A 24,795-nucleotide genomic window follows, 5' to 3' on the forward strand; every position below is an offset into this window, starting at 1 on the left:
TGCCCTGGAGAGTCATTCCCCAAGAGAGTCACTGTCCTGGAGAGTCATTCCTCAAGAGAGTCCCCACCCTGGAGAGTCATTTCCCAAGAGATTCACTGCCCTGGAGAGTCATTCCCCAAGAGATTCACTGCCCTGGAGAGTCATTCCCCAAGAGAGTCACTGCCCTGGAGAGTCATTCCCCAAGAGATTCACTGCCCTGGAGAGTCATTCCCCAAGAGAGTCACTGCCCTGGAGAGTCATTCACCCAAGAGAGTCACTGCCCTGGAGAGTCATTCCCCAAGAGAGTCATTCACCCAAGAGAGTCACCACCCTGGAGAGTCACTCCCCAAGAGAGTTACTGCCCTGGAGAGTCATTTCCAAAGAGAGTCACTGCCCTGGAAAGTCATTTCCAAAGAGAGTCACTGCCCTGGAGAGTCATTCCCCAAGAGAGTCACTGCCCTGGAGAGTCATTCCTCAAAAGATTCACCGCCGTGGAGAGTCATTCCTCAAGAGAGTCACTGCCCTGGAGAGTCATTCTTCAAGAGAGTCACCACCCTGAAGAGTCACTCCCAAGAGAGTCACTGCCCTGGAGAGTCATTTACAAAGAGAGTCACTGCCCTGGAGAGTCATTTCCAAAGAGAGTCACTGCCCTGGAGAGTCATTTCCAAAGAGAGTCACTGCCCTGGAGAGCCATTCTCCAAGAGAGTCACTGCCCTGGAGAGTCATTCCCCAAGAGAATCACTGCTCCGGAGAGTCAATGTCCTTGAGAATCACAGAGAAACATTGACCTTTAGGATGTTGGTTCTGGTGATAGAACAAATAATTCTTATTAGTTTCATTACATATTAAATCATTTATATTTCCTTATTTAATACTTTCTTAATAGATGGATGAGATAGGTAGATTATATTCATGAATATTCCTCTATAATACATGATGTCTGGATTAAATTACAAATTTAGGAAGCAAATAGACAAAAGGAGACAAATCTTCTACATCAACATGAAGACACATTTTGGGAGGGGTTCTATAAGAAAGATCCCGGAGAAAATTATATTACGATAAATTGAAAAGATAAAATATCAACAGTACTAGAAGCCAAGCACATGTCTCCGTGTGATGGAGAGGGGTCATATGGCAGGGAGCGCTGTTTTCTCTGCTTACGCTGGATATATCTGGAGATGACTTCCAGCTCACCGGTTTCTTTGGAACAAAGCAAAGCATTATTTCACTTGGAGCCACCTTAACTTTTACATGAGAAAATATAATTATAAGTAGTGCATTATTTTAGGGTTAGGTTTTTTTGCGCACATCCATGTGCTTTCCTGGGCCATAAACCGGGCGTTGCACACGGACGGGTAGAGAATGGAGGGGATTGACTGCTCTTCATCCCTACAATCTCTTTGGAATGATGAGCGGCCACTGCCGTGATCCGGCAAAATATAGGACACGTCCCGTATGTTGCACCGTCCAGGACACAGTGGGGCACATTTACTTACCCGGTCCCTGCGCGATCCCCGACCCGGACTTTTAGGCGAGGATGAACTCTGCTGCGATTCACGTAGATTGTGCGCCCCATTTCCTGCTTGTGTCGCCTTCCCCGCTCAGGTCCACCGGAGTTCACCTTCTTCTTCCTGGTGCATGTAAGTGCTTGGCTTGCGACACAAATTTGAATGTTAAATCCTGCGTTTAGTTTGAATCCGTCGGATCGTCCGACAACCCGCCCCTCGATTTCTGTAGCATGAAAGCCACCGCCGATGTGCCAAAATCCGATCGCGTGTGGCACAATCCCCGGGGCGATCCCCGAAAAGTCAGAAAATCCGACGAAAATGCGGCCACATGACCCTTAGTAAATAAGCCCCAATGTGTTCTCAGAGATTCATGTTTGTGACTATGTGGAGTTTACACTACTGCCTACAGGTGGTACATACAACTAGAGAGTAAGGGGGCTGGGAGGATTGTGTGCTCATCCTGTGCAGAGAGTAAGTATAGTTGTGTACAGAGAGTCACGTATGCGGTAGATGACTGTGGCCTGTTTCTGGCGGTCTACCGTCTCCACATCTGATCCCTGTCTGCTGCCTCTAACATCATTGGCCTCACCTTTACCATCTGCCCGGCAATCCCTTCACTACACGCACACCGGGAGTGCCCCAGGAGGTACCTTCCACTACTTTGCGGCCTACTTTGGGCACTCGCTGGCCTATACCATCATGGATGCCTATTCAATCCATCAGTGGTCCTACTCTGGGGTTTAGCCATGTGTCAGGCCAGCCACTGGCGAATCCTGCTGTCCCCAGATGTCAGACCCTGGTGGGTAAAGGTTGAAACCCCCTGGCAATGTGCAATTCATATGTCGCAAACACGCTTTGTGCCAATCTGTACCTACTACGTAGACTACCAGTGGATATAGGTTTTTCACAGGGCAAGAACGTCACCTAACCTTATTTTTCTCTTCTGAGCAAAATATATCCTTACACAGCAGGAGACCCCTGAGATACCCACAAACCCCAAAGGCCATGAGGCTTGAGGTTGTCATCACAAGACAACCCCTTTAAGATATTTCCAAGTAGTTCTTATATTACAGTGAAGTCTATTACAGCTCGGGCACTTGTGCAGCTATTGATTTCCGTGTCATTAATAAAACAATATCTAGATCCTGAGAAGAACAATCACTGAGCTGCGGGGAGACTCCCCGGGCCTTGTACACACAGCACAGAGCCTTCGTCAGGCGTCATTCCAGATACTCAGTTCTTTTAACATAAAGGATTATTTTACAAAGAGAAAGAATCATGAGGGACCCAAGAGAAGACGATGTACGTAGGAATATTCTATATGGTTGTATCATAAGAATGAAAATATCGACGGTCCTTCTAATTATCATACAGTGTCCATCCCAAAGAAGGACCAAAATATGTCTCCAATCCCGAATGAATTAATGTTAGAAAAGAAATTTGGCACCGCTTTTGTCAATTAGTATTAAAGGGGTTGGCCACTTATAGCAAACTTTAATAGGGTAGGTGTAAAACCCTAATAGGGACCCTCATGTTATCATGTTAAGGTTTGCCGGGAGCTGCAGGTCACATCACCTACTGGCAGCAGGACTCAGGACTTCCTGTGACGTTCAAGACACAAAATTTCTTAGAACTCAATGAAGTTCCATTGTTATGCAGCTCACAACGTTATCCACAGGGGAAGTCATTCCCAAGTCTGTGCACATAGGTCCTTCTGGCCGCAAGAAAGGGGCCGTCCCTTAATATTAGTAATGGCTAACCAGCCCCCGTACAACATGGAGCATCCAATGAGTCAACAGGGCAGTGCTCTACTGGGCTTTACCGAAAAGTTAAAAGTTCAGAGGGTATTTTCTTTACCAATTCTGTGCTAGCTTTATGTGTACTTCTACCACATTATTGGATGCCCCAAACTGACCTCTTTGTGAGTGTACATCCCCCTCTGTCCACCGAAAGCCACAGGAACAGGAAGTCACGAATCCTGGTGCCTAGGGGTCACGTGACCCCCAACGACAGTTTACTTTCACAGTAAACTTGCTATCAGTAGCCAAACCCTTTAATGAGTTATAAAAATATCTAGACCTATAACAGTAACTTTACATCTTCATGTCGGTGCATCCTAGGTCATATCCCCTTTTACCAAGGTCATTCCCGTTGATAAATGTGGGGCAAAGTGCTAAGAAATTTCTTGCACAGATATGATGGGAGGTGTGGTCACAGATATGATGGGAGGTGTGGTCACATATATTATGGGAGGTGTGGTTACGTATATGATGGGAGGTGTGGTCACATATATGATGGGAGGTGTGGTCACAGATATGATGGGAGGTGTGGTCACATATATTATGGGAGGTGTGGTTACACATATGATGGGAGGTGTGGTCACAGATATGATGGGAGGTGTGGTCACATATATTATGGAAGGTGTGGTTACGTATATGATAGGAGGTGTGGTCACAGATATGATGGGAGGTGTGGTCACAGATATGATGGGAGGTGTGGTCACAGATATGATAGGAGGGGTGGTCACAGATATGATGGGAGGTGTGGTCACAGATATGATGGGAGGTGTGGTCACAGATATGATGGGAGGTGTGGTCACAGATATGATGGGAGGTGTGGTCACAGATATGATGGGAGGTGTGGTCACATATATGATGGGAGGTGTGGTTACAGATATGATAGGAGGTGTGGTCACAGATATGATGGGAGGTGTGGTCACAGATATGGTGGGAGGTGTGGTCACAGATATGATAGGAGGTGTGGTCACAGATATGATGGGAGGTGTGGTCACAGATATGATGGGAGGTGTGGTCACAGATATGATGGGAGGTGTGGTCACAGATATGATGGGAGGTGTGGTCACAGATATGATGGGAGGTGTGGTCACAGATATGATGGGAGGTGTGGTCACAGATATGATGGGAGGTGTGGTCACATATATGATGGGAGGTGTGGTTACAGATATGATGGGAGCTGTGGTTACGTATATGATGGGAGGTGTGGTCACAGATATGATGGGAGGTGTGGTCACAGGTATGATGGGAGGTGTGGTTACAGATATGATGGGAGGTGTGGTCACAGATATGATGGGAGGTGTGGTCACATATATTATGGGAGGTGTGGTTACGTATATGATGGGAGGTGTGGTCACAGATATGATGGGAGGTGTGGTCACAGATATGATGGGAGGTGTGGTCACAGATATGATGTAAGGTGTGGTCACAGATGTGATGGGAGATGTGGTCACAGATGTGATGGGAGATGTGGTCACAGATATGATGGGAGGTGTGGTCACAGATATGATGGGAGGTGTGGTTACACATATGATGGGAGGTGTGGTCACAGATATGATGGGAGGTGTGGTCACATATATGATGGGAGGTGTGGTTACAGATATGATGGGAGGTGTGGTCACATATATGATGGGAGGTGTGGTCACAGATATAATGGGAGGTGTGGTCACAGGTATGATGGGAGGTGTGGTTACAGATATGATGGGAGGTGTGGTCACAGATATGATGGGAGGTGTGGTCACATATATTATGGGAGGTGTGGTTACGTATATGATGGGAGGTGTGGTCACAGATATGATGGGAGGTGTGGTCACAGATATGATGGGAGGTGTGGTCACAGATATGATGTAAGGTGTGGTCACAGATGTGATGGGAGATGTGGTCACATATATGATGGGAGGTGTGGTTACAGATATGATGGGAGGTGTGGCCACATATATGATGGGAGGTGTGGTCACAGATATGATGGGAGGTGTGGTCACAGATATGATGGGAGGTGTGGTCACAGATATGATGGGAGGTGTGGTCACAGATATGATAGGAGGTGTGGTCACAGATATGATGGGAGGTGTGGTCACATATATGATGGGAGGTGTGGTTACAGATATGATGGGAGGTGTGGTCACATATATGATGGGAGGTGTGGTCACAGATATAATGGGAGGTGTGATCTTGAAAAAGGGGCTGGTCCTCTTGAAGGTGTGGTCTTCTGTGAAGGCTCTTTGGTTTCCCCTGTGTTGTCCACAGATTATAATGGGGTTTCAACAAATATCTTTACAAAAATTGATCCATTATTTTGCTGAGATATCAGATGGTCTGGTAGGAGGGAGCAGTAACCTTTGGGCCTCTAGTCTATGGAAAACAAAAACACACCAGCACCAAGCGACATTGTGTACCTGGGCGGTTATTTCTTATTGCGGTGTAGACTTCAGGAAGGGATTAGTATGAAGGGAATAATATTTACTGAGTCATGTAAGGCGAGGGGCTGCTGCGGCCACGTTACTCTGGGTGTGCAGACACATGTAGAAGGAAGGAATAGGTCGCCCCTCTCACCCGCTCACTGAAATGTCCCTTATCGTGTTTCCCACATCAGGGTTTAATCGCTTCCTGCTCGGCACTTGCTGCATCTACAATCCTATTCCCTAGGCCCCACTGATGTTTTTAGACGTGGATTATGTTTTCCGTGAGGTTATCCACCTAGAAAGGCAGGACAAGATATGAAATCATCCCAAAAAGTGACTCTCACATGGATCAGCTGTATCTAGTTTCAGGTTGGGATATTATCAAACTATCAGCTAAAACTAATCCAGGGGACGGCAACATATACAAATTCTGAGACCCCTCTAGTCTGGGGTGGGTCAATAACTCCTCTGGGTGGTTATGTGACCACGCTGGTGTAAAACAAGGGTCTCTGAGTTTGGAGGATCTATCCTGTCCTGCATTGGCAGTGCTACAACTAAGGAGTCTGCAATTCTTCAATTTTCCTGTGGGGGCACTGCAGGGAAATAGTATATGTACTCGCAGATTTCTCAACAGGACATGGTTGATGGCTGAAGGTCCCAGCATGAGAAGACTTTAAAGAAAACCTACCATTTGATTTGATGGATTATGAAGCAAACATACCTTAAGAATGGTGTAGCTACACTGATGCAGGAACATATCTTGGTTAATCCCTGTGCTGAGTGGTTTTGCTGATAAAATAGATATAACATTATGATAATGAAGCTCTGTCGCTTCTATGGCTCTTTCAACGCTTGCAGGTGAGTTTTTCTCTGCAGGAGAGGATGATGCAATCACTGTTCTCCCTGCCAGACAGAATAATCAATTGCTGCTCCATCCCCCAGCAGCTGTGTAAGAGTGATCCAGCTCAGGTTGATTAGTCATGCTTAGTCATGCTTGACTAACCTCCATTTGTAATTACAAGTTCAGTGTCTAATGTATTGATCTAGGCAGCCATGCCGACCCAGCTTTCCCAAGGTCCTGAATGTTATAGTTGTTTTTTCAGAAAAACCACTCAGCTCAGGGATTAACCAAGATATGATCCTGCATCAGTGTAGCTACAGCATTCTCAAGGTATGTTTGCCTCATAATGCTTCAAATCAAATGGTAGGTTTCCTTTAAGATCTGCTTATCATGGACAAATAAACTAATAGGGATTGTCTAAGATGATAATAGCAATTCCGTTGAAAAATTAAGTCAAATATTTACATGTCCATTAAGTTCACCCTAGGATGTCCATGAAGGGAACCTGTGATTTAAATTAACCCACCCAAAATGCACATTCCATAAAAAAAACTATGATTAAAAAGCATTGCCCTCATCCCTAAATGGTTCCTCTGCATGTACCCAATGTTAAAAATCAGTTTCCTAACTCACCTGAGGTGAGTCCAATGATATTATTGGAGTCCTGCATATTCAATACTTGCACTGCTCCGCCTCCTTGTTCCTGATTGACAGGTCTCGCTGCTAGGACATGCTGCAGTATGGAATAAGTACTTAGGGACCATCTGCCAATATTCAACTACAGACATATTCAGCTCTGTTTACTTATTGTCACAGATAGAAAATGATGTGTCAAATGTTGTACAATGGGCCTTGCTGGAACATGCAGAAAGAGTTCTGTTACTTCATTCAGTCACACCAGGGTGATGTCATCTAAGGTCCTTTACCCACTAACACCTACCTCATGTATGTATCTGATCACACGAAATAACAGTATCCCTCCATGGAGAATGGGGAGGAGCAGAAGTCCATGGAGGTGATTTCATGTGATCAGATACATACATGGTGTAGACTTTGCCAAGGTTACTGGGTAAAGGGCATTAGATGACATTGCCCTGGCCACATGACATGAAGTGCCAAAGGTTTGTGAGACATGGGGAGGAGTAGATTGTTGGGGCCAGCCAATCAGGACACGCCCCCTCTGATGCCAGTTAATAAGGCTCCATGGGAACAGGTCACTAGCAGTATTTGTGAAAAATGCACAGGTTCCCTTTAAAGAGCTTTACCAATTACTAATATTTATTCTCAATATATAGCATGGAAAATAAATGCATGGCCAAGGGGCCAACCAATCAGGAGAATTGGGGTCTTCAATGCCATCAGTGTAAATAGAGTCATGGAGGGAGTATCATTCATTTGATGCAGCCCTGCCTTCCCTGACGCCATGCCACGGCCGAGACATAGACCTTCTGATGTATCTACCGGCCGTGCTGTCCTGGTTGCCAAAACTATGCTAGGTCATAAAAAACATCATCTATTGAGGCCCAAATCTCCAAAGACTATCTGAAGTACACCCACTCCACCAGTAGCTGCGTCCCCATCACGCCCACATGGTTTGGAGGTCGTTTAGTCACACGAGTAATCACAATGGGGCAGATTTACTTACCCGGTCCAGGCGCGATCCAGCGGCGGGTTCTCCGACGCTGATTCAGGTTCTGCCAGGATTAACTAAGGTCGTGCGCCCGATATCCACTAGGTGTCGCTGCTGCGCTGAAGTCCGCCTGAGTTCAACTTCTCCGTCCTGGTGTATGTGAGTGCTATTCTTGGGACACAAATTTTTTTTTTTAATTCCGCTGTTTTTCCGAATCCGTCGGGTTTTCCGACAGCTTCGCCCCACAATTTCTGTCGCTTGAAAGCCGACGCGATTGTGCTGAAATCCAATTGTGTGGGCCAAAATCCTGGCGGACTTTGCCACAAAACGGAAAAAGTCAGGAAACTCGACAAAAGTGCGCCCGTGGAGCCCTTAGTAAATGAGCCCCACTGGGGGCAATTGGGGGCACTTGCAGACCCCTCATAGAAAGGGGATCACGCATCATGTGGCTCTCTCTTTAGTAGGCTCCAGGTGGCTAAGCTTTTCCAGAACTGCTATAGACCTCAGTAGAGAGGACAACATTCACACATGGTCATGGGGGTCAGATGGATCCTTGTCAATAAGAAGTGTGTTTTTATATATATATTAATAGGTTAAGTTCTTGAATATATATAATTATAGCACTGAAGATAAAATTTCGGTTTACCCTATGTGGGGCGATACTCTCGGAATCTGTGCCCTTCCATTAGCCCCGCAGGATCAGGACAGGTTCTCGTTGTGCACAATCTCAATGACATAGAATGGTAAGAGAAAAAAAAAATTCTAAAATTTTGCAAAATCCTCTTGAAGTTCAATCACATAAATCAGGAACCGGCCTCTATCGACCACGAGCCATAAGATGAGTCGGTGTTATATGATGATATTCCGGACTGATCATGCAGGAAAGCGGAGAATTTTCTGCTAGGATAGTCCCAGCTGTTATACCGCGCTCCTCATACTGCTCCATCATAAACCATCACAGCTTGGATCAAAGCACCAATGTAAATCACAAGTCACCGCGCGATATAAAGTTCATAAAGTAATGAAGAGAATACATCACGCGGTGCGGAGTCATCCGGCACAGACACAACCTCGTATGCTTAGAGACACGCAGCTACGAGGGTCGGATCACAAATTATTCCGCGTTGGCTTCTGTTTTCATTGGCAGATGTTCTGGTCATAGATGGAGGTGATGAAAAATATTAGAATGCAATAGAGACTTAGAGAGGAGATGTACAGTAAATCCATGTTTCTATGGTGGGGGTAGTCATGGTCAACCTGGCAAAGGTCTTGTCACACGAATTATAGGTGGTGATGGCAACAGTACTTCCACGTAGAGGTGCAAATTAGCCAGTCCACCGCTGGTTGGATAGAAAATCCTACATGTCAATGTCCGACCTTTTATACAGGCCCCAATCCGACCCTCCTAGCCAACCAGTTCTCTGCTCAACACTAATGAAGAGCACTCAACCTCCAATAGATGTCTACAGAGGAGGTTTAGGCGCCTATCTCCAAGCCCAAAAGCTGACACAGGTATCCAGATCTTTTTGCAACGTTGTCCAGAAGCCTGTGAAGGGGGTTAAAGGGTCAAAACCATCCAGGTTACCCAAGTGATCGAGCTTCAAACCCAACCAGCAATGGTGCACCAGCCATGAGGCAAGTTGAGCCTCTCACCTCAGGCAGCACCAACTGGAGGAAGGTGTGGAGGTGTGGGCAGCATCATGGGCACTGTCACGGGATCTGACATTTAACAATATTGGGGCAGATTTACTTAACCGGTCCTGTCGCAATCCCCGATCCGGAATGTCCAAAGAGGATTCGGGTCTGTCGCGATTCACTAAGGTCGTGCGTCCAATATCCTGCATGTGTCGCTTCCCCGCTGAGGTCCGCCGGAGTTCACCTTCTTCTTCCTGGTGCATGTGAGTGCCGATCTTGCGACACAATTTCCTTTTTAAATTCCGCAGTTTGTCTGAATCCGTTGGGTTGTCTGACGATTTCTGTCGCATGCAAGCCGATCGCGTGCGCCAAAAACCCGGGGCAATTCGGCGCAAAACGGAAATATTCGGGAAACCCGACAGATCGCGGTCAGCGGAACCTTACTAAATGAGCCCCATTGTCTCTTCACACCTGATGTCAGCATGAGGGTGAGACACTGCATACAGAACATCGGACACTAAAAAAATATCCTGGTATATTGCTATTGGATTAGAAGAACAGACGCAATGGGGGTCATTTACTAAGGGCGTGTTACCCGAATATTTCCGATTTGCGCCGATATCCCCTGAATTGCCCCAGGGAACGGGGAAATCGGGGGGCGATGGAAAGGGGGGGCGTGGCCGAACGAAAACCCAACGGATTCGGAAAAACCGCCGCATTTAAAAAACAAAAAGTGTTGCGGAGCTTGCACTTACCTTCACCAGGAATAGGCCGGTGTACTTGAGTGCATTTCAGCGGACTTCAGCGCAGCAGCGCCACCTGGTGGACGTCGGAGGAACTGCCTTAGTGAATTCCGACCGGACCCGAATCCACCGCAGAGAACGCGCCGCTGGATCGCGAATGGACCGGGTAAGTAAATCTGCCCCATTGTTTTATAGTTCGCCTCAGGCAGCAGAGAGTGTAGGTGCACCCCTGCGAACCAGTACCGGCAGATTATTGGTCTTCAACCCACCGTCTGTCAAGCACTGGACCTCGGAGGGACTGAGATTTTTGTAATAATTTTTAGAATCTTCCATGGTAGCAATAGGATCCATCAATGATTCATAGGTTTTTTCATTGTCTGCACACAATCATGTTTACCGTTTTATCAATCTCTTCTTTTAATTTTCTTTCTTTCCCCAAAGCGCTATTCCCCGGATCTTCATGTTCTCTCTCAACTCAGTTCCTTATTCAAGACCACATGTCTACACACTACCGAAAGCTGGACTCTGCCAAAGGTATTTAAAGAGTGAAAAATGTTCTGTATTGTGGACCATGGCTTCTAGAGTATCATCATTGTATCACAGTAGATAAGGTCAAAAAAAGACAAAGGTCCTTCAAGTCCTACCCATAAATCCTACCATATTGATGAGGCAGATAACTATTGGCCAATAGTGGGAAAAAATTCCTTTCCAACTCTAATTGGGAGTTAGACTTCTCCTTATGGAGACTTCGCCAATTAAGACCACCTTGCAGCCGAGTGGAGACTTATAGCCATTGATGCACCACTAGGGGATTCTGGTAAATTTGCAAATAGGAAAACCACGCCTCTTTTGCTACCTTGTAAGGCAGCTCCCTTACCTCTAAATCTGGCAGTCGGTGTCCCATGGATGTCCCAATCCAAGAATCTTATCCCACAACATGTAATAATTTTACCCTCAAGAAAGATATTGAGGCGTCTTCTCAACTTGTCACAATTTCCTGTACAGTAAAGAATCCTTTTTATAAAGATGTCAAAATCTTTTTCTTTCTAGGAATAAAGGATACCCCCAGGTATTTCAGGACCATAAATTATTTCATTATCAGTCTTTGACATTAAAAGAGACATCTACTTCTTTTACAATCCTCCATTTTTGGAGGTCATTTACATAGATAGTCTCCTACTTTGGAGGAGTTCCTATCCAAGCCATTATATCTCCATGGTAACAGACTACAAAGAAACCTTGTGTAGTCTGATTCATCCCTTTCATAATTTTGTTGAGGTGTCATGCATAATAATGACCACAAGTTCCGAATACCTTAAAGGAAACCTACCACCACAAATCTACCTATAAAGGTAGATCGGGTGGTAGGTGAATCAATGGGACGTGAGGATAGCCCTTTTAAGGGCTAATCCTCACGTCCCCGCACTGTTTTATAAACTTTTATTACTTATATATGTTAATTTACTTATGCGGCTACCGGGGCGTGGAGTAGCCGCATCTGAGGTTACACGAGGCGGCTACTCCACGCCCCGGTAGCCACATTACCCCTCCTACTCACCATGTTCGGCGCGCAGCTGCTCGTAGCTGCGCGCCCTCGTCCGCCGATCCTGCCGTCTGCGCATGCGCAGAACAGCAGGCCCGCGCCTGCGCGGTCACTGCTCTGAAGCCGGGGCTGCGCAGGCGGGGCTGCTCGTAGCTGCGCGCCGAACATGGTGAGTAGGAGGGGTAATGTGGCTACCGGGGCGTGGAGTAGCCGCCTCGTGTAACCTCAGATGCGGCTACTCCACGCCCCGGTAGCCGCATAAGTAAATTAACATATATAAGTAATAAAAGTTTATAAAACAGTGCGGGGACGTGAGGATTAGCCCTTAAAAGGGCTATCCTCACGTCCCATTGATTCACCTACCACCCGATCTACCTTTATAGGTAGATTTGTGGTGGTAGGTGCCCTTTAAAGGACATCTACCACCAGGATGAAGGATTGTAAACCAAGCACAATGACATACTGGTGTGCGTTCCCTGTGCAGTATCCACTTTTCTTCAAGCTTCTTATTCTCTAGTTTTTATTTAAAAAAAGGCTTTTATAATTATGCAAATGAACATAATGTAGAGCCACTAAGGCTCATTTGCATAATTTTAAAATCCCTTTTTTTTTTAAAGGTCATAAATATCAAATTCCCCAAACAGACAAAGGTGAACTTCAGAGCACATTAGAAATTTGGCTACTTCTGATCAAACTTTTTTCAATGAGAAAAGTATGGATTTATCTGGACTGATAAGCTAGTTTTACAAAGACTTAATTCTGACTACACAGCTATGTTTGTAGTCTGTTACCATGGAGACACATATAACTAGCCAGATGCTGTACACACAAAAAGACACTGGGGCACAAATTGCGCCGGGATTTTGGCGCACGCGAACAGATTGTGGCGCATCGGCGCCGGCTTTCACGCAACAGAAATCGGGGGGCGTGGCTGTCGGAAAACCCAGGCTTTAACATTAACACCGATGGAACCTGGGGCCCCTGAGGCTCATTTGGATACAGTCCTTCATCCTGGTGGTAACTTTATTTTAGACCAAAAGGTACATATTTTAACAAGGAATTGGATATTCACTGTGTAATACAAGGAGGTGGGATAAAATAATAATGAGCTCGGATGAAACTGAATACAAAGTAGCTTCCTCCCTCTCATCTCGGGTCTGTCTGATGATATATTAAAGCTCGCGCTGTTCTGATATGTATCGGATCTTCTACCTTTGATTCTACCAGCCCGGAAAACCCCAGATACAATGTCAACTCAAGCGTTTAATATTTGTTTTATGTGATGGGATGAAGCAAGTGGCGCCCCCTAGAGAACGACTGGTGAAATCCCTAACTGGAAGTGAAGGACGGGTGTTCAGATATCATTTGTGGTTTCCTGTCTTGTGGTTTGACTAATTGATGATCTTTTCATTGTAATCTCCGGAGAACGAGCTCCTCTCACCTGCTGCTTCAGAGTACGGATACTAATACATGTGAGGCCACGGCACGGGCTCCTCTAGACATCTGGAGCCCATTCTAGTTACAGAATTCATCCAATTTTTTTTCATCTTAACTAGTTAAAAGTAAATCTTTTGGCTACTGGAATAAAGGGGCATTCTACTTTTGGCAAATCCTGGCATTTGTATGGTCCATATGATGGTCACTAGGAGATCTTCTGCCCAACCTTCAGTAATCAACCTACATCACCACCACAGGGGTTATTACATAATGGGGCAGATTTACTTACCTGGTCCTGTCACGATCCCGCGGTGCGTTGTCCGATGAGGATTCGGGTCTGCTGCGATTCACTAAGATCTTGCGTCCAATTTCCTGCATGTGTCGTTTCGGCGCTGAGGTCCACCGGAGTTCACCTTCTTCTTCCTGGTGCATGTAAGTGCTGATCTTGCGGCACAATTTTGCATTCAAATTCCGGTTTGTCCAAATCCGTCGGGTTATCCGCCAAAATTCAATCGCGTGCGCCAAAATCCCAGGGTAATTCGGCACAAATTGGAAATCGGTGGGAAACCCAACGAAAATGCGTCCAACTGACCCTTACTAAATGAGCCCCTCTGTCCTTCAAAAGTGAGAGTTGCTCTGATTATTGAACATACAACCTTGGACAACCACTTTTTGAAAAGTTTTTGACGTTTCTTTGTAGTCCTCTTCATCTCTCCCTTAGAAGTCAAGTCATCTTCTTCTTCTATTTGGCCAAGACAGGAATCGCCCTCTAAGTTCTTCATGTCCAGGTGTCTGCTGGACACCTCTACCGCTTATGTTGGACTCTAGAGCCAGTTTCTAAATCGGTTTAATTTTGCCCTGCCCTTAGATGTAACCAAGTTCTTGTATGGTCCTTAGGGGAATGTACAATATTTGTTTGCTCCGACATCATCATCTCGAGGGTCTCATCAGCCATTCATAAATGAGATGTCTTCTTCAGGCCAAATGTATAATTGATTGATTTCTCTGATCATCATATTTTATTCATTTTTGTAGGATGTCCTTTGACTTGAGTCTGTATTGTGTACAATGATCCTAGAAATCAGGACTTGGACTTCAGTCTTCCGGATGTCCTAGTCCTCCTACCAATTATCTTTCATGGCAAGTTACTCAAGGTTCTCAGTCATCAAGGTCATTCATTGCTTATTGATTAAAAGTTACCCACTGGCAGGGGTAGACTTGGAGGATTTGGAGGACCCAAAGCAAAATAGTGTTTTGGGGGTCATCCTAATTCTGGATGTAACATAGTGCTGGCCTGCCCAAATACCTCATCATCTTCCTCCTGGTCTCAATTCATCCCCCTCCTGACAGTGGTAGGGAAAAGAAGAGGAGAACGTGCCTTGGCTATGCTGCGTCAGACAGGAATGGACGCCACTTATTTTTGGTTTCCAGAACCACTTAGTCCAGGTGACCTTGAATTCCCCCAACGTGTGGGACCCTTAGTCTACCCCTGTCTATAGGGAATGCACAGTTAGTTGCTGCACCCGGGAAAACCTGTGAAGCTACAGAACATAGGAGCTTTGGTAAGGCCCCTCCCAGAGCCCTTATGGCTATTTAGCATAATTTTACAAGTTGATATCAGAAGGAAGGAGGCCATGGATAACAAATATAATAAGATCACCACAGTCACGGTGCCGGGATCTATGTGTAAGTGGTTAATCATATCTTATTTCCTAACATATTTGACTATTTTCTATTACTCGGAGCAGAGGGTGACTGCAGAGATCATCTCTCATTCCAGAGGAACCATCATATCCATGTCTTACATGGATTTCAATCAAAACTATGTAATGCTTAAAGGAAATCAAAATCCATCATGATGCATGATACACCAGGGGCTCTTACTCAAAGGTCCAGACACTGTGACTGGGGTAAATGGCCTCCTTATTCTAAAATCAACTTTTACAATTATGCTTATGAGCCAGAAGGGCTCTGGGAGGTTTCATCAGTGCTACCCCATGCTGCAGCTTCACAGGCAGTTACACTGTGCAGGGACACTTCCACCCTTACCACTGTTTGAGATTACAGCAGGTAGAGGGAGGGGGGAGCACTGAGGGAGCAGGGGGAGGGTGAGACAAACTTGTTTCAAGTTGATCCTAGGAGGATATCCCAGAGATCCTTGTAACCAAACACGGGTTCCCAAGGTAAGAATCCCCTCTGAGAGTAAATGCTGGTAATTCAAAACTGTCATGGGATTTTGTTTCTAGTTTTTGTGTACAGTTTGTTACATTTTTCAGTATGTGAAGTTTCTAGCAGAGATTGCTGGGGGCAGCGGGAGCCCCTATACTACTATGTTCTATCGCCTTCATGTTTGGCTCGAGGTGATGGACTCCTTTAATAAATTTTGCAAGACTTTGTATTATTCATGCAGAATTGGCGGACGGCTTCCTCCTGTACTGTTCTGTGTTCTCCTGTAGTTTCCATGGAAGTTTATTCTAGTTGATGTTAGTACAAATTTATTGCGCCCTCAAACTCAAAGCGCGATGCTGCTCTTTGTCTTTTATTACTTATTATATCTTTTGCCTTTCTGATCCTTTTTAGGTTTTTTTCCATATGTTTTTAGTGTTGCAGAGCAGCCCCCTATCTGCTCTGATCAGACACCATTCAGGCGGCATTCACACGTTGCGGTTGGACTGGGTTTAGGAACTCAATTTGTAAGACGTGCCACATGTTAAACAATGTTAAAAATGCCCACGGTGCTCCTTACTGATTCCATGTCCTTCCCTGCCGGATGGATTGCGTTTCTAAACCCAATGGGACTCATTTACTAAGAGTCCGAATCGCGCATTTTCGCCGGGTTTCCCGAATATTTCTGATTTGCGCCGAATTGCCCTGGGATTTTGGTGCACGATATCGGATTGTGGCGCATCAGCGCTGGCTTTCACGCGACAAAAAACCGGGGGGCGAGTCGTCAGACAACCCGACGGATTCGGAAAAACTGCGGAATTTTTAAAAAAAATTGTGTCACAAGAATAGCACTCACATACACCGGGGCAAAGAAGGTGAACTCCGGCGGACTTCAGCGCAGCAGTGACACCTAGTGGATATCGGGCGCACGAGCTTAGTCGAATCAAGCTCCAAATCAACGTCGGACAACCACCGAGGGATCGCGAATGGACCGGGTAAGTAAATGAGCCCCAATCTATGCAGCATTAGATTTCTCTTCCTCTCACTCTGACATATTTGTCAGTCCCATGATGTTTGAGTACAGCACCATATAGGCAGCTAGAACCAGTACCAACTCAGCTTCCAGGGAGGAAATTAAAGAAAATTGTTCTTCTAAAAATCTAAAAAGACCATAAGGATACAGTGAGGAAGGCTGCAGTCATTAAAAACACTAATTTCCCCACAGTTCAGTGCCCTGCCTGCTCTGATGAGACACCATGTTGACCTTTAGATTTCACTCTCTCTCTGTACTGTTTGTTATCAATCCCATGATGACTCAGTACAGCACCACATAGGCAGCTAGAACCAGTATCAACTCTGTGTGCAGGGACCATCAGTATGCAGTCAGGGAGTCTAGAGTACCTTCATCTACTTTATAACTGTGTGATGAGAGCCTGTCTGATCATCAGCAGTAGCTATAATACAAATTTGTGGTCCCCCTATGAAGAACCTGTGTGGGACATTCCAAGTAATTTTATACATCAGGAAGCACTGGAACTTATCACATCACCCAAATGAAGAGAAGAATCCAAGACCTTTTCAAGTAGAAAAATATATCTGTATAAGGTAATACTATTTTAATATATCAGGAAATACGGACATAATGAGGAATGAAAAAACAGAGAGAGAATTGTCTCTCAGTATTGCTTATTATCAATCCCATGATGTCTCAGTACAGCATCACATAGGCAGCTAGAACCGTTACCAAGTCTGTCTGCAGGAAGGAAAGTGTGATTATCCTTTTCCATATATTCCCATAAAAAAATCTAAGGGACCATCAGTGTATATGCAGTCAGTGAGGGACAATCAGTATACAGTCAGGAAGGAACCATCAGTATACAATTAGGAAGGGACAATCGGTATACAGTCAGGAAGGAACCATCAGTATACAATTAGGAAGGGACAATCAGTATACAGTCAGGAAGGAACCATCAGTATACAATTAGGAAGGGACTATCAGGATACAGTCAGGAGGGGTGCACTGACATGAGATACCCACCATTTTAACTCCGTTTCTTTCTCTGTACTGTATGTTATCAATCCCATGATGTTTCAGTACAGCATCACATAGATAGAACCAGTACCTACTCTGCCTGTAGGGAGGAAAGTGTGATTATCCCTTTTTATATATTCCCATAATAAATCTAAGGGCCCATAAGTATACAGTCAGGGAGGCTGCACTGTCACAGTAAATTATTACTCTGTGTTTCTTTGATTTTTCCAGTGGGGGGCTGCAGGGAAATTAAACCTTTGAAGATTACTGTACTTGTAATCACTGAGGGTCCCAGCAGTGGGATGACCTTTCTTACGGTCTGGAGCAAAAAGTTGTCTTCAAAGTAGGATTCAGCTTTTAATCAGAGCTTACTCCGATTTTTTGAAATTTCAAAATGTGCAATCCTTAATATCCCCTGCGGGGGCAGTGCAGAGAAATGAATAACTTATGAATTAGGAGTGATCTCTAGGGGTCAGGGGTCAGGGGTTACCTGTGAATTGTTTCTTGCTGGGAGACCCCTCTAACAAGACGTTAGTTGTGAGATAGATATCAGCCTTAAACCTCCCCAAGTGAATCGTAGTCTGCTCTAAGTGATCGTGGAGGATGTCAGTATTGTCCTGAAATAATTTGATGCCTTGTTGTATGCGACTAAAGCGATGAAGACCCCTGAGACTGGTAGAGGATCTATACACGTTCTCATCCTCCACCATCTCCCACCAGGATTTATTAAGTTCTAGGCTTTAGGACAGAATGATTAATAAGAAGAAACAATCCTATCCACTGTATACTGTGTGTATCGGCACCATAGGCCCCTGCGCTGTACAACGGAAGACAATACAAGAAAATACAAAGATAAATGACCTGACAAGGATGATGGACCTATAGACCTGATCCCACTGGTGTCCATGATGTTCCTCTGAGTAATGGATTACTTTTGGGTTACTGATCATAAGACAATGGGGGTCATTTACTAAGGGCCCGATTCGCGTTTTCCCGACGTGTTACCCGAATATTTCCGTTTTGCGCCGATTTTCCCTGTATCGCCCTGGGATTTTGGTGCACGTGATCGAATTGTGGCACATTGGCGCTGGCATGAACGCGACGGAAATCGGGGGGTGTGGCCGAACGAAAACCCGACGGATTCGGAAAAACGGCCGCATTTAAAAAAAAAAAAGTGTCGCGGAGCTTGCACTTACCTTCACTAGGAATAGGCCGGTGAACTTGAGTGCGTTCCGATGCTCTTCAGCGCAGCAGCGACACCTGGTGGACGTCGGAGGAACTGCCTTAATAAATCCCGGCCGGACCCGAATCCACCGCAGAGAACGCGCCGCTGGATCGCGAATGGACCGGGTAAGTAAATCTGCCCCAATGTTTTGGACCTTAGATTATGTCTTAAAGGGACAGCAAAGTACAATATTTTAACCTATCCCTAAGTGTTGCCCTACCTATTGGCAGAAAGGTGATGTGGGGGCATGGGGGGTCTTCTACGACTCCTCTATATCCATGGTAAACGGAATATGAGGTCTGATAACTTTAAATAGTCTCTATTAAAGGGGATGTCTGGCCACTTATCCATTTTGATACTGTTGACCTTTCGCAGCCAAAATCCTGATTCTACCCCAATCACCTTCCAGATACCGTAACACATGTACAGGACGTAATTGAAAGCCAAAGGGATCCAGGGAAATGCAGGGCATTTCTTAACCACTGAATAGGGACTGAGGAGCAATTCCCCAAAACCAATATCCACCAGGATGAAGGTTTGTAAATCAAACACACAGAAATACTGGTGTACGCCCCCTTTGGCAAGATCTTATTTTAGCTTCTTAAGAAAAGGCTTTAAAAGTTACACAAATGAGTCTGAGGGGCTCTGGGCTTCATTAACAACTATGGAACCTGGAGCACCTCAAGCTCATTTGCATAATTTTAAAGCCCTTTTTTTAATAAAAATGTCTGATGAAAGCTCCTGTCCAGAGCCTTAAAGGACACCTACTACCAGGATGAAGGATTGTAGACCAAGTACACTTACATGCAGGTATGTGCCCCCTCTGGCCGGATCTGCTCTTCTTTTACCTTCTTATGTAATTGTTTTTGCAAAATAGGACTTTACAATTTGAGTCCGGAGCCCCTGAGGCTCTTTGCATAATTTGTAAAGCCTTAAAGATTTCCTTTACGTTTCTGGTTCTGCTCCCTGTATAGCTTCCAGAACAGTTAATTGTCGTTAGTCGGACCCCCAGTAAATAAATGATGAGCTATAGAAAACTTTGTAAATGCTCCCAATTTAATGGATTAGTTTGTAATACCAGACACGGCCACACATGTATGAATGTCACTGCACCGCATTGGCCTCTGTTCAGCTGACCATGAGACCATGACCATCATTTTCTCATGGTAGATCGTCCGGAATATTCTTTAAAAACCTTAAATGTATTCCCTTTTTAGATCCCTGAAAGGCGGCCGATCCAAATAGTCATAGGGCCAGATTTATCAAGGCTTGTATAGCTGAAATCTGGCGTACACGCCCCCTGAAATAGTTGCAATTCCTGGCACATGGCCAGGAATTGCAACTATTTACCTCCTTACACCCCCTCCACTTGGAGGGGCATGAAGGGGGCGCAGCCCGAGGCAGAGTGGGTCCTTTGTCTTCACACAAGCTATATATAACTATATGTTCAGGCACAGGCTATATCACAATTCTACACCAGCCTGGACCTGCCGAACCGGGCCAGCGCAGGAACCACCTGATAAATCCATCACAGCACCGATGGTAGGAGGAATATCATACACTGCATCAGTTACCACCAGCATATGATAAATGTGCTCCTTGGCTCCTGGTTTAAAATATATTATACAAATAATTACATATAAGTGTTATATTATACATATTATTATAGATGACTATATAATAATGCATATTTATTTTTTTTGATGATTTCAGCTGCTGTTGATACATCGGCACCAAGAAGTTTATCCAGCAGCATTAAGTGTAAGTAACTTGAGTGTGAAACATGACAAGTTATGATGGATCCCTTTATTTTAAGCACTTTATCAAAGCTAAATCATTGAATAATACATGGTGCCGGACCTGAAGGGAGGAGCAGGACTCATTTTTCATTCTATTCCTAAAACCTTCCTAGAACCTGGAGTCCTGCTCCTCCGTTCAGGCCCTGCACAAGGTAAAATGTAATGGATCAACTGTGAATGGAGTGTTCCTTTAAGGGATCAAAGAGTGAATTCACCCCCGTATATATTTTGGATCCTTCTTTTTCGGGAAGCAGAATAGTCATCATACAGATAGAGCTAGAGAGGACTGTGCAGCTGCTATAAGACTGCACAGTTCTCACTATGATCTGGCCAAATAATTCATCATTTGTTTCCTCACTTGTTAAGGGGGGTCACCAGGTTTCCCTGCACTAAATCTAGTAGACTTTGTCCATACTATCATCTGTTAAGATTTAAGATCCAAATAACACCCTCATAGAGTTCCATTATTTTTTCCACTGACTAAATATGTGTCGGCGCCTCCAATATGAGCCATTCATCACAGTTTGTAATGGGCTCTCCTGTAAAAACAACATGATAGTATGAGAGTTTAGGGACAACAGAGTGCTGAGGGCCATGGAGCAGTGGATCCTCCAGTGGGCCCAGGCTCAAATCCAATACTAGACCAGTGAGGTCCACAGGAGGAACCCCAATATGGAGGCAACTAGGGTCTACTTCAAAGTAGTTATATATATCGATAATAGATCGTAATATCTACTGACCTCAGTCTTTGGCGCTCATTTTGCAATTTTTGCCATTCTCGTTAACGTAAATGGAGAGTTGACAGCAGGGCCGGCACTAGCACTGGGCGTACCTGGGCAAGTACCAGGGGCCCAGAGCTGCTGGGGGCCCACATAATGCTGTACATAAGGAATCCATGGGGGTAAGGGGGGCTTTATCCAATGAATCTATAAAGGGTGAGGGGGGCTTTATATGAATATGGGGGCTGTTTGGGATGATAAACTAGGGAATATTTTAGAGAACACGAGACTGTTTGAGTTTTTGAATTTTTAATACCACCATGTGAGTTCACTGCAAAGGGGCCCACAGAGGTGCTGTCGCCCAGGGGCCTACTGAAACCTGGAGCTGACCTTGGTTTGCAATCAATCCATTTAAGAAATAATCAAGATGGAGGTCAACGTGCTGGTGCTCGAGCACTAAGGCGATCGGTGGCAGCGCAAACGGGGTCCTCGCCATAATTTTCTGCAAAATATTAAAGCGCTGAAATTGAAAAATGGATGAATAAAAAAGAAGTTCCATCGCATTTCATCGTAGCGGATCACATTTTTGGTTTTGGCTAGACAGATAGGAACGCATCAGCTACAAGTATAGGACATTGCCTCGTCTGTCAGCATCGCGCCGTTTCCTCCATCCGGGTGACTATAACCCAAAGAGCGATGTGTGAACTGTGCGTGACATCCCGTAACCTGAACATGACCCAGACAGGTGGAAAACAAGGGCCCCGTGTTATCATTCCGCCTAATAACACATATAAACAGCGTAGCTATAGAGTATATCACGCACGGCACTGATGTAATAGAGCCGGCTAAGCATTCTATGGAATGTCACACCTGAAATTACAGAAGGAAACGGGGGGGTCAAGGGTCAAACATGGAGGAAAATAATTTGATTTAATGCCTTGACTTTTCGTGCTGTTGTCATCTCCATTTCCCTGACACAGCATTTTGTAGACAATACCAAAACCTCTCATCGTAACCCCCTCCCCCCCGGGGAATCCGCATGTTATATCTCACTTTGTAGCCGTCAGCACCAGACACATGTGACAGATCTTTCATGACCGGGAAGGAAGACGCCAATTATATCGGAGCATCAGTGGTTTGATTGACAGATGTACTAACCCCCTCCCCCGTTCCCCCCATTAACATGGTTAGTAGATGATTGGCCGCAGTTTAGGGAAAAATCCAATGTAAAAATTTAGAATGTAGAATTTTGCAGCCATTCATCTTTCATATCATTCCATCGACTTCCTCCCGAACTTACCATCGATGGCCAAGCTGAGGGGCAAATGGAGCAACAAATACAGAACCAGACTACATGGTATTTGTAGTCTGTCACCATGGAGACACGTAAATTGAAACAACAATTGTTTGTTTTTAACAGTCCTCAATTAAAAAAAAAACAGTTATGAAGGCTCTGAGCTTGAAAAACTCTTCTGAAAGCAAATTTTGGAAACTTTGTTGTCAAGATGGGTTGCAAAGTTGCCTTTTTTTATTATTTTAGCTCTATAGTTATACTAAAGCGGTAGTTCCAAGTTTGCTTGTTATCCACCTACCCATAGAGGGGTGTAACAAGGGGTGTGGATGTTTGTCCAGTACATGGCACCAGGACACTTTGGGAAATTGCAGAGCACACTTGGCTTTCTTACCCTCATAGACATCCAATGGAAGTGCTATGGAGAGCTGAGCGGCAATTCCTAAAACTCCCACACTAGGACACATTGGGGGTCATTCACTAAGGGTCCGATTCGCGAATTTTTGTCGGGTTTCCCGTATTTTTCGGATTTGCACTGCTTTTCCCTGAATTGCCCCGGGATTTTGGCGCACGCGATCGGATTTCGCCGCAATCGCGCCGGGTTGCATGCAACGGAAACCAGGGGTGTGGGAGTCGGAAAACCCGAGGGATTCGGAAAAAACGCAGTATTTTTTTAAAAAAAGTCTCGCTTGACACTCACTTACCTGCACCAAGAAATAGAAGGTGAACTCCAGGGGACTTTGGAGCAGCAGCGACACCTAGTGGATATCGGCGCACGGACCTTAGTGAATCCAGAATCAGCGTCGGAGAACCTGCCGCTGGATCGCGACTGGACCGGGTAAGTAAATCTGCCCCATTGGGGCTTATTTACTAAAGGTCCGTGCGTGCACTTTCGTAGGACTCTTCGCCGTTTCCGGGGATTACATCTCTATTAGTGATTGCTGGTGGTCATATCTGGGGGTAGGGGATAACATGAAAACTTGGTACAACCCCTTTAAAGCAAATCTACTATCAAAATCCATCCTGATAAACCAGGGACATTACTCCATGGCCTTCTTCCTTCCTAAAATCAACTTCTAAAATTATGCTAATCTCTGAAAGACTCGGGTGGGGGGGGTTACCACAGCCCCTCCATGCTTCAGAGTTACAGACTGTTTTACCGTGCAGGGGCAGGACTCACCTTTCAACCTCCTCACTCAGCACTTCCCCTCTCCATCTGTCTGCTGTAATATCACACAGTGGGACAATGGGAGTGCTTCTACACAGTGTAGCCTGTGAAGCTACAGCCAGTACCAGAGCCCCTCCAACCTGCAACTTCACAGGCTATTACACTGTGTGAGATTACAACAGGCAGAGGTAAGGGGGGAGTGCTGAGGGAGCAGGGGGGAGGGAGAGACAGTGTAACAGCATGTAAAGTTGCAACATGGAGGGGCTCTGGTAGCACCTCCCAGAGCCTTCTGGCTCATTAGCATTATTTTGAAAGTTGATTTTAGAAGGAAGGAGGCCATGGATAACACATATAAGAAGATACCACAGTCCCGGTGCCTGGATCTATGATTAATGTCCCTGGTTTATCAGCATGGATTGTGATAGGAGATTTGCTGACTATTTGTACAGATCGGCCCCTTTAAGCACATGGGGACGTTGTTTTCCAGTATCAGTATTCAGGAAGCATCGCTGAGGTCTGTGCTGTACCTGGAAAATGTTAAAAGTAGAAACCCGATCATTGGATTTGCAGGAAAGGCTGCGCAGGTGCCGGCGTCGCACTCATGAATGTTTTATAAGCCGGATCAATGTGGCGGCTATATATAGAGCGGGCAGGTGGGGGCGCTGCGCCGCGCTCTGCTTGTTTGTCAGATTTATGAACTGTGAGAATGGACATGATTATACTGAATGTGTTTGCGGACGTGTCAGAACTTGTCAAACACAGTTCACACTTACACAGACAACACAGAGGGCGACTGGCGAGCGGCTTGTGAGGCCGACGTGACCATCAAATGAGCTGTGATCAATATTTCATATGAGGTTATGTCATGTTCCCCGACTAAT

The 24,795-nt window shown here is 45.3% G+C and overlaps 1 protein-coding gene across 3 annotated transcripts in view; it reads left to right on the plus strand.

The window, feature by feature from the left end:
• The window catches only part of LOC140121017 (spermatogenesis-associated protein 7 homolog), a 287,164-nt gene that overhangs the window by 198,219 nt on the left and 64,150 nt on the right, over window positions 1-24,795 (plus strand). For 2 of the 3 annotated variants that reach the window (XM_072140130.1, XM_072140129.1), the window contains 2 exons: window positions 10,976-11,068; window positions 20,651-20,698. In XM_072140130.1, coding sequence (XP_071996231.1) covers window positions 10,976-11,068; window positions 20,651-20,698 — 141 coding nt within the window. The remainder of the gene's footprint in view (window positions 1-10,975; window positions 11,069-20,650; window positions 20,699-24,795) is intronic. The other variant, XM_072140131.1, reaches the window with a different exon arrangement.

Source organism: Engystomops pustulosus, chromosome 3 (assembly GCF_040894005.1).
Source record: "Engystomops pustulosus chromosome 3, aEngPut4.maternal, whole genome shotgun sequence".
NCBI lineage: Eukaryota > Metazoa > Chordata > Amphibia > Anura > Leptodactylidae > Engystomops > Engystomops pustulosus.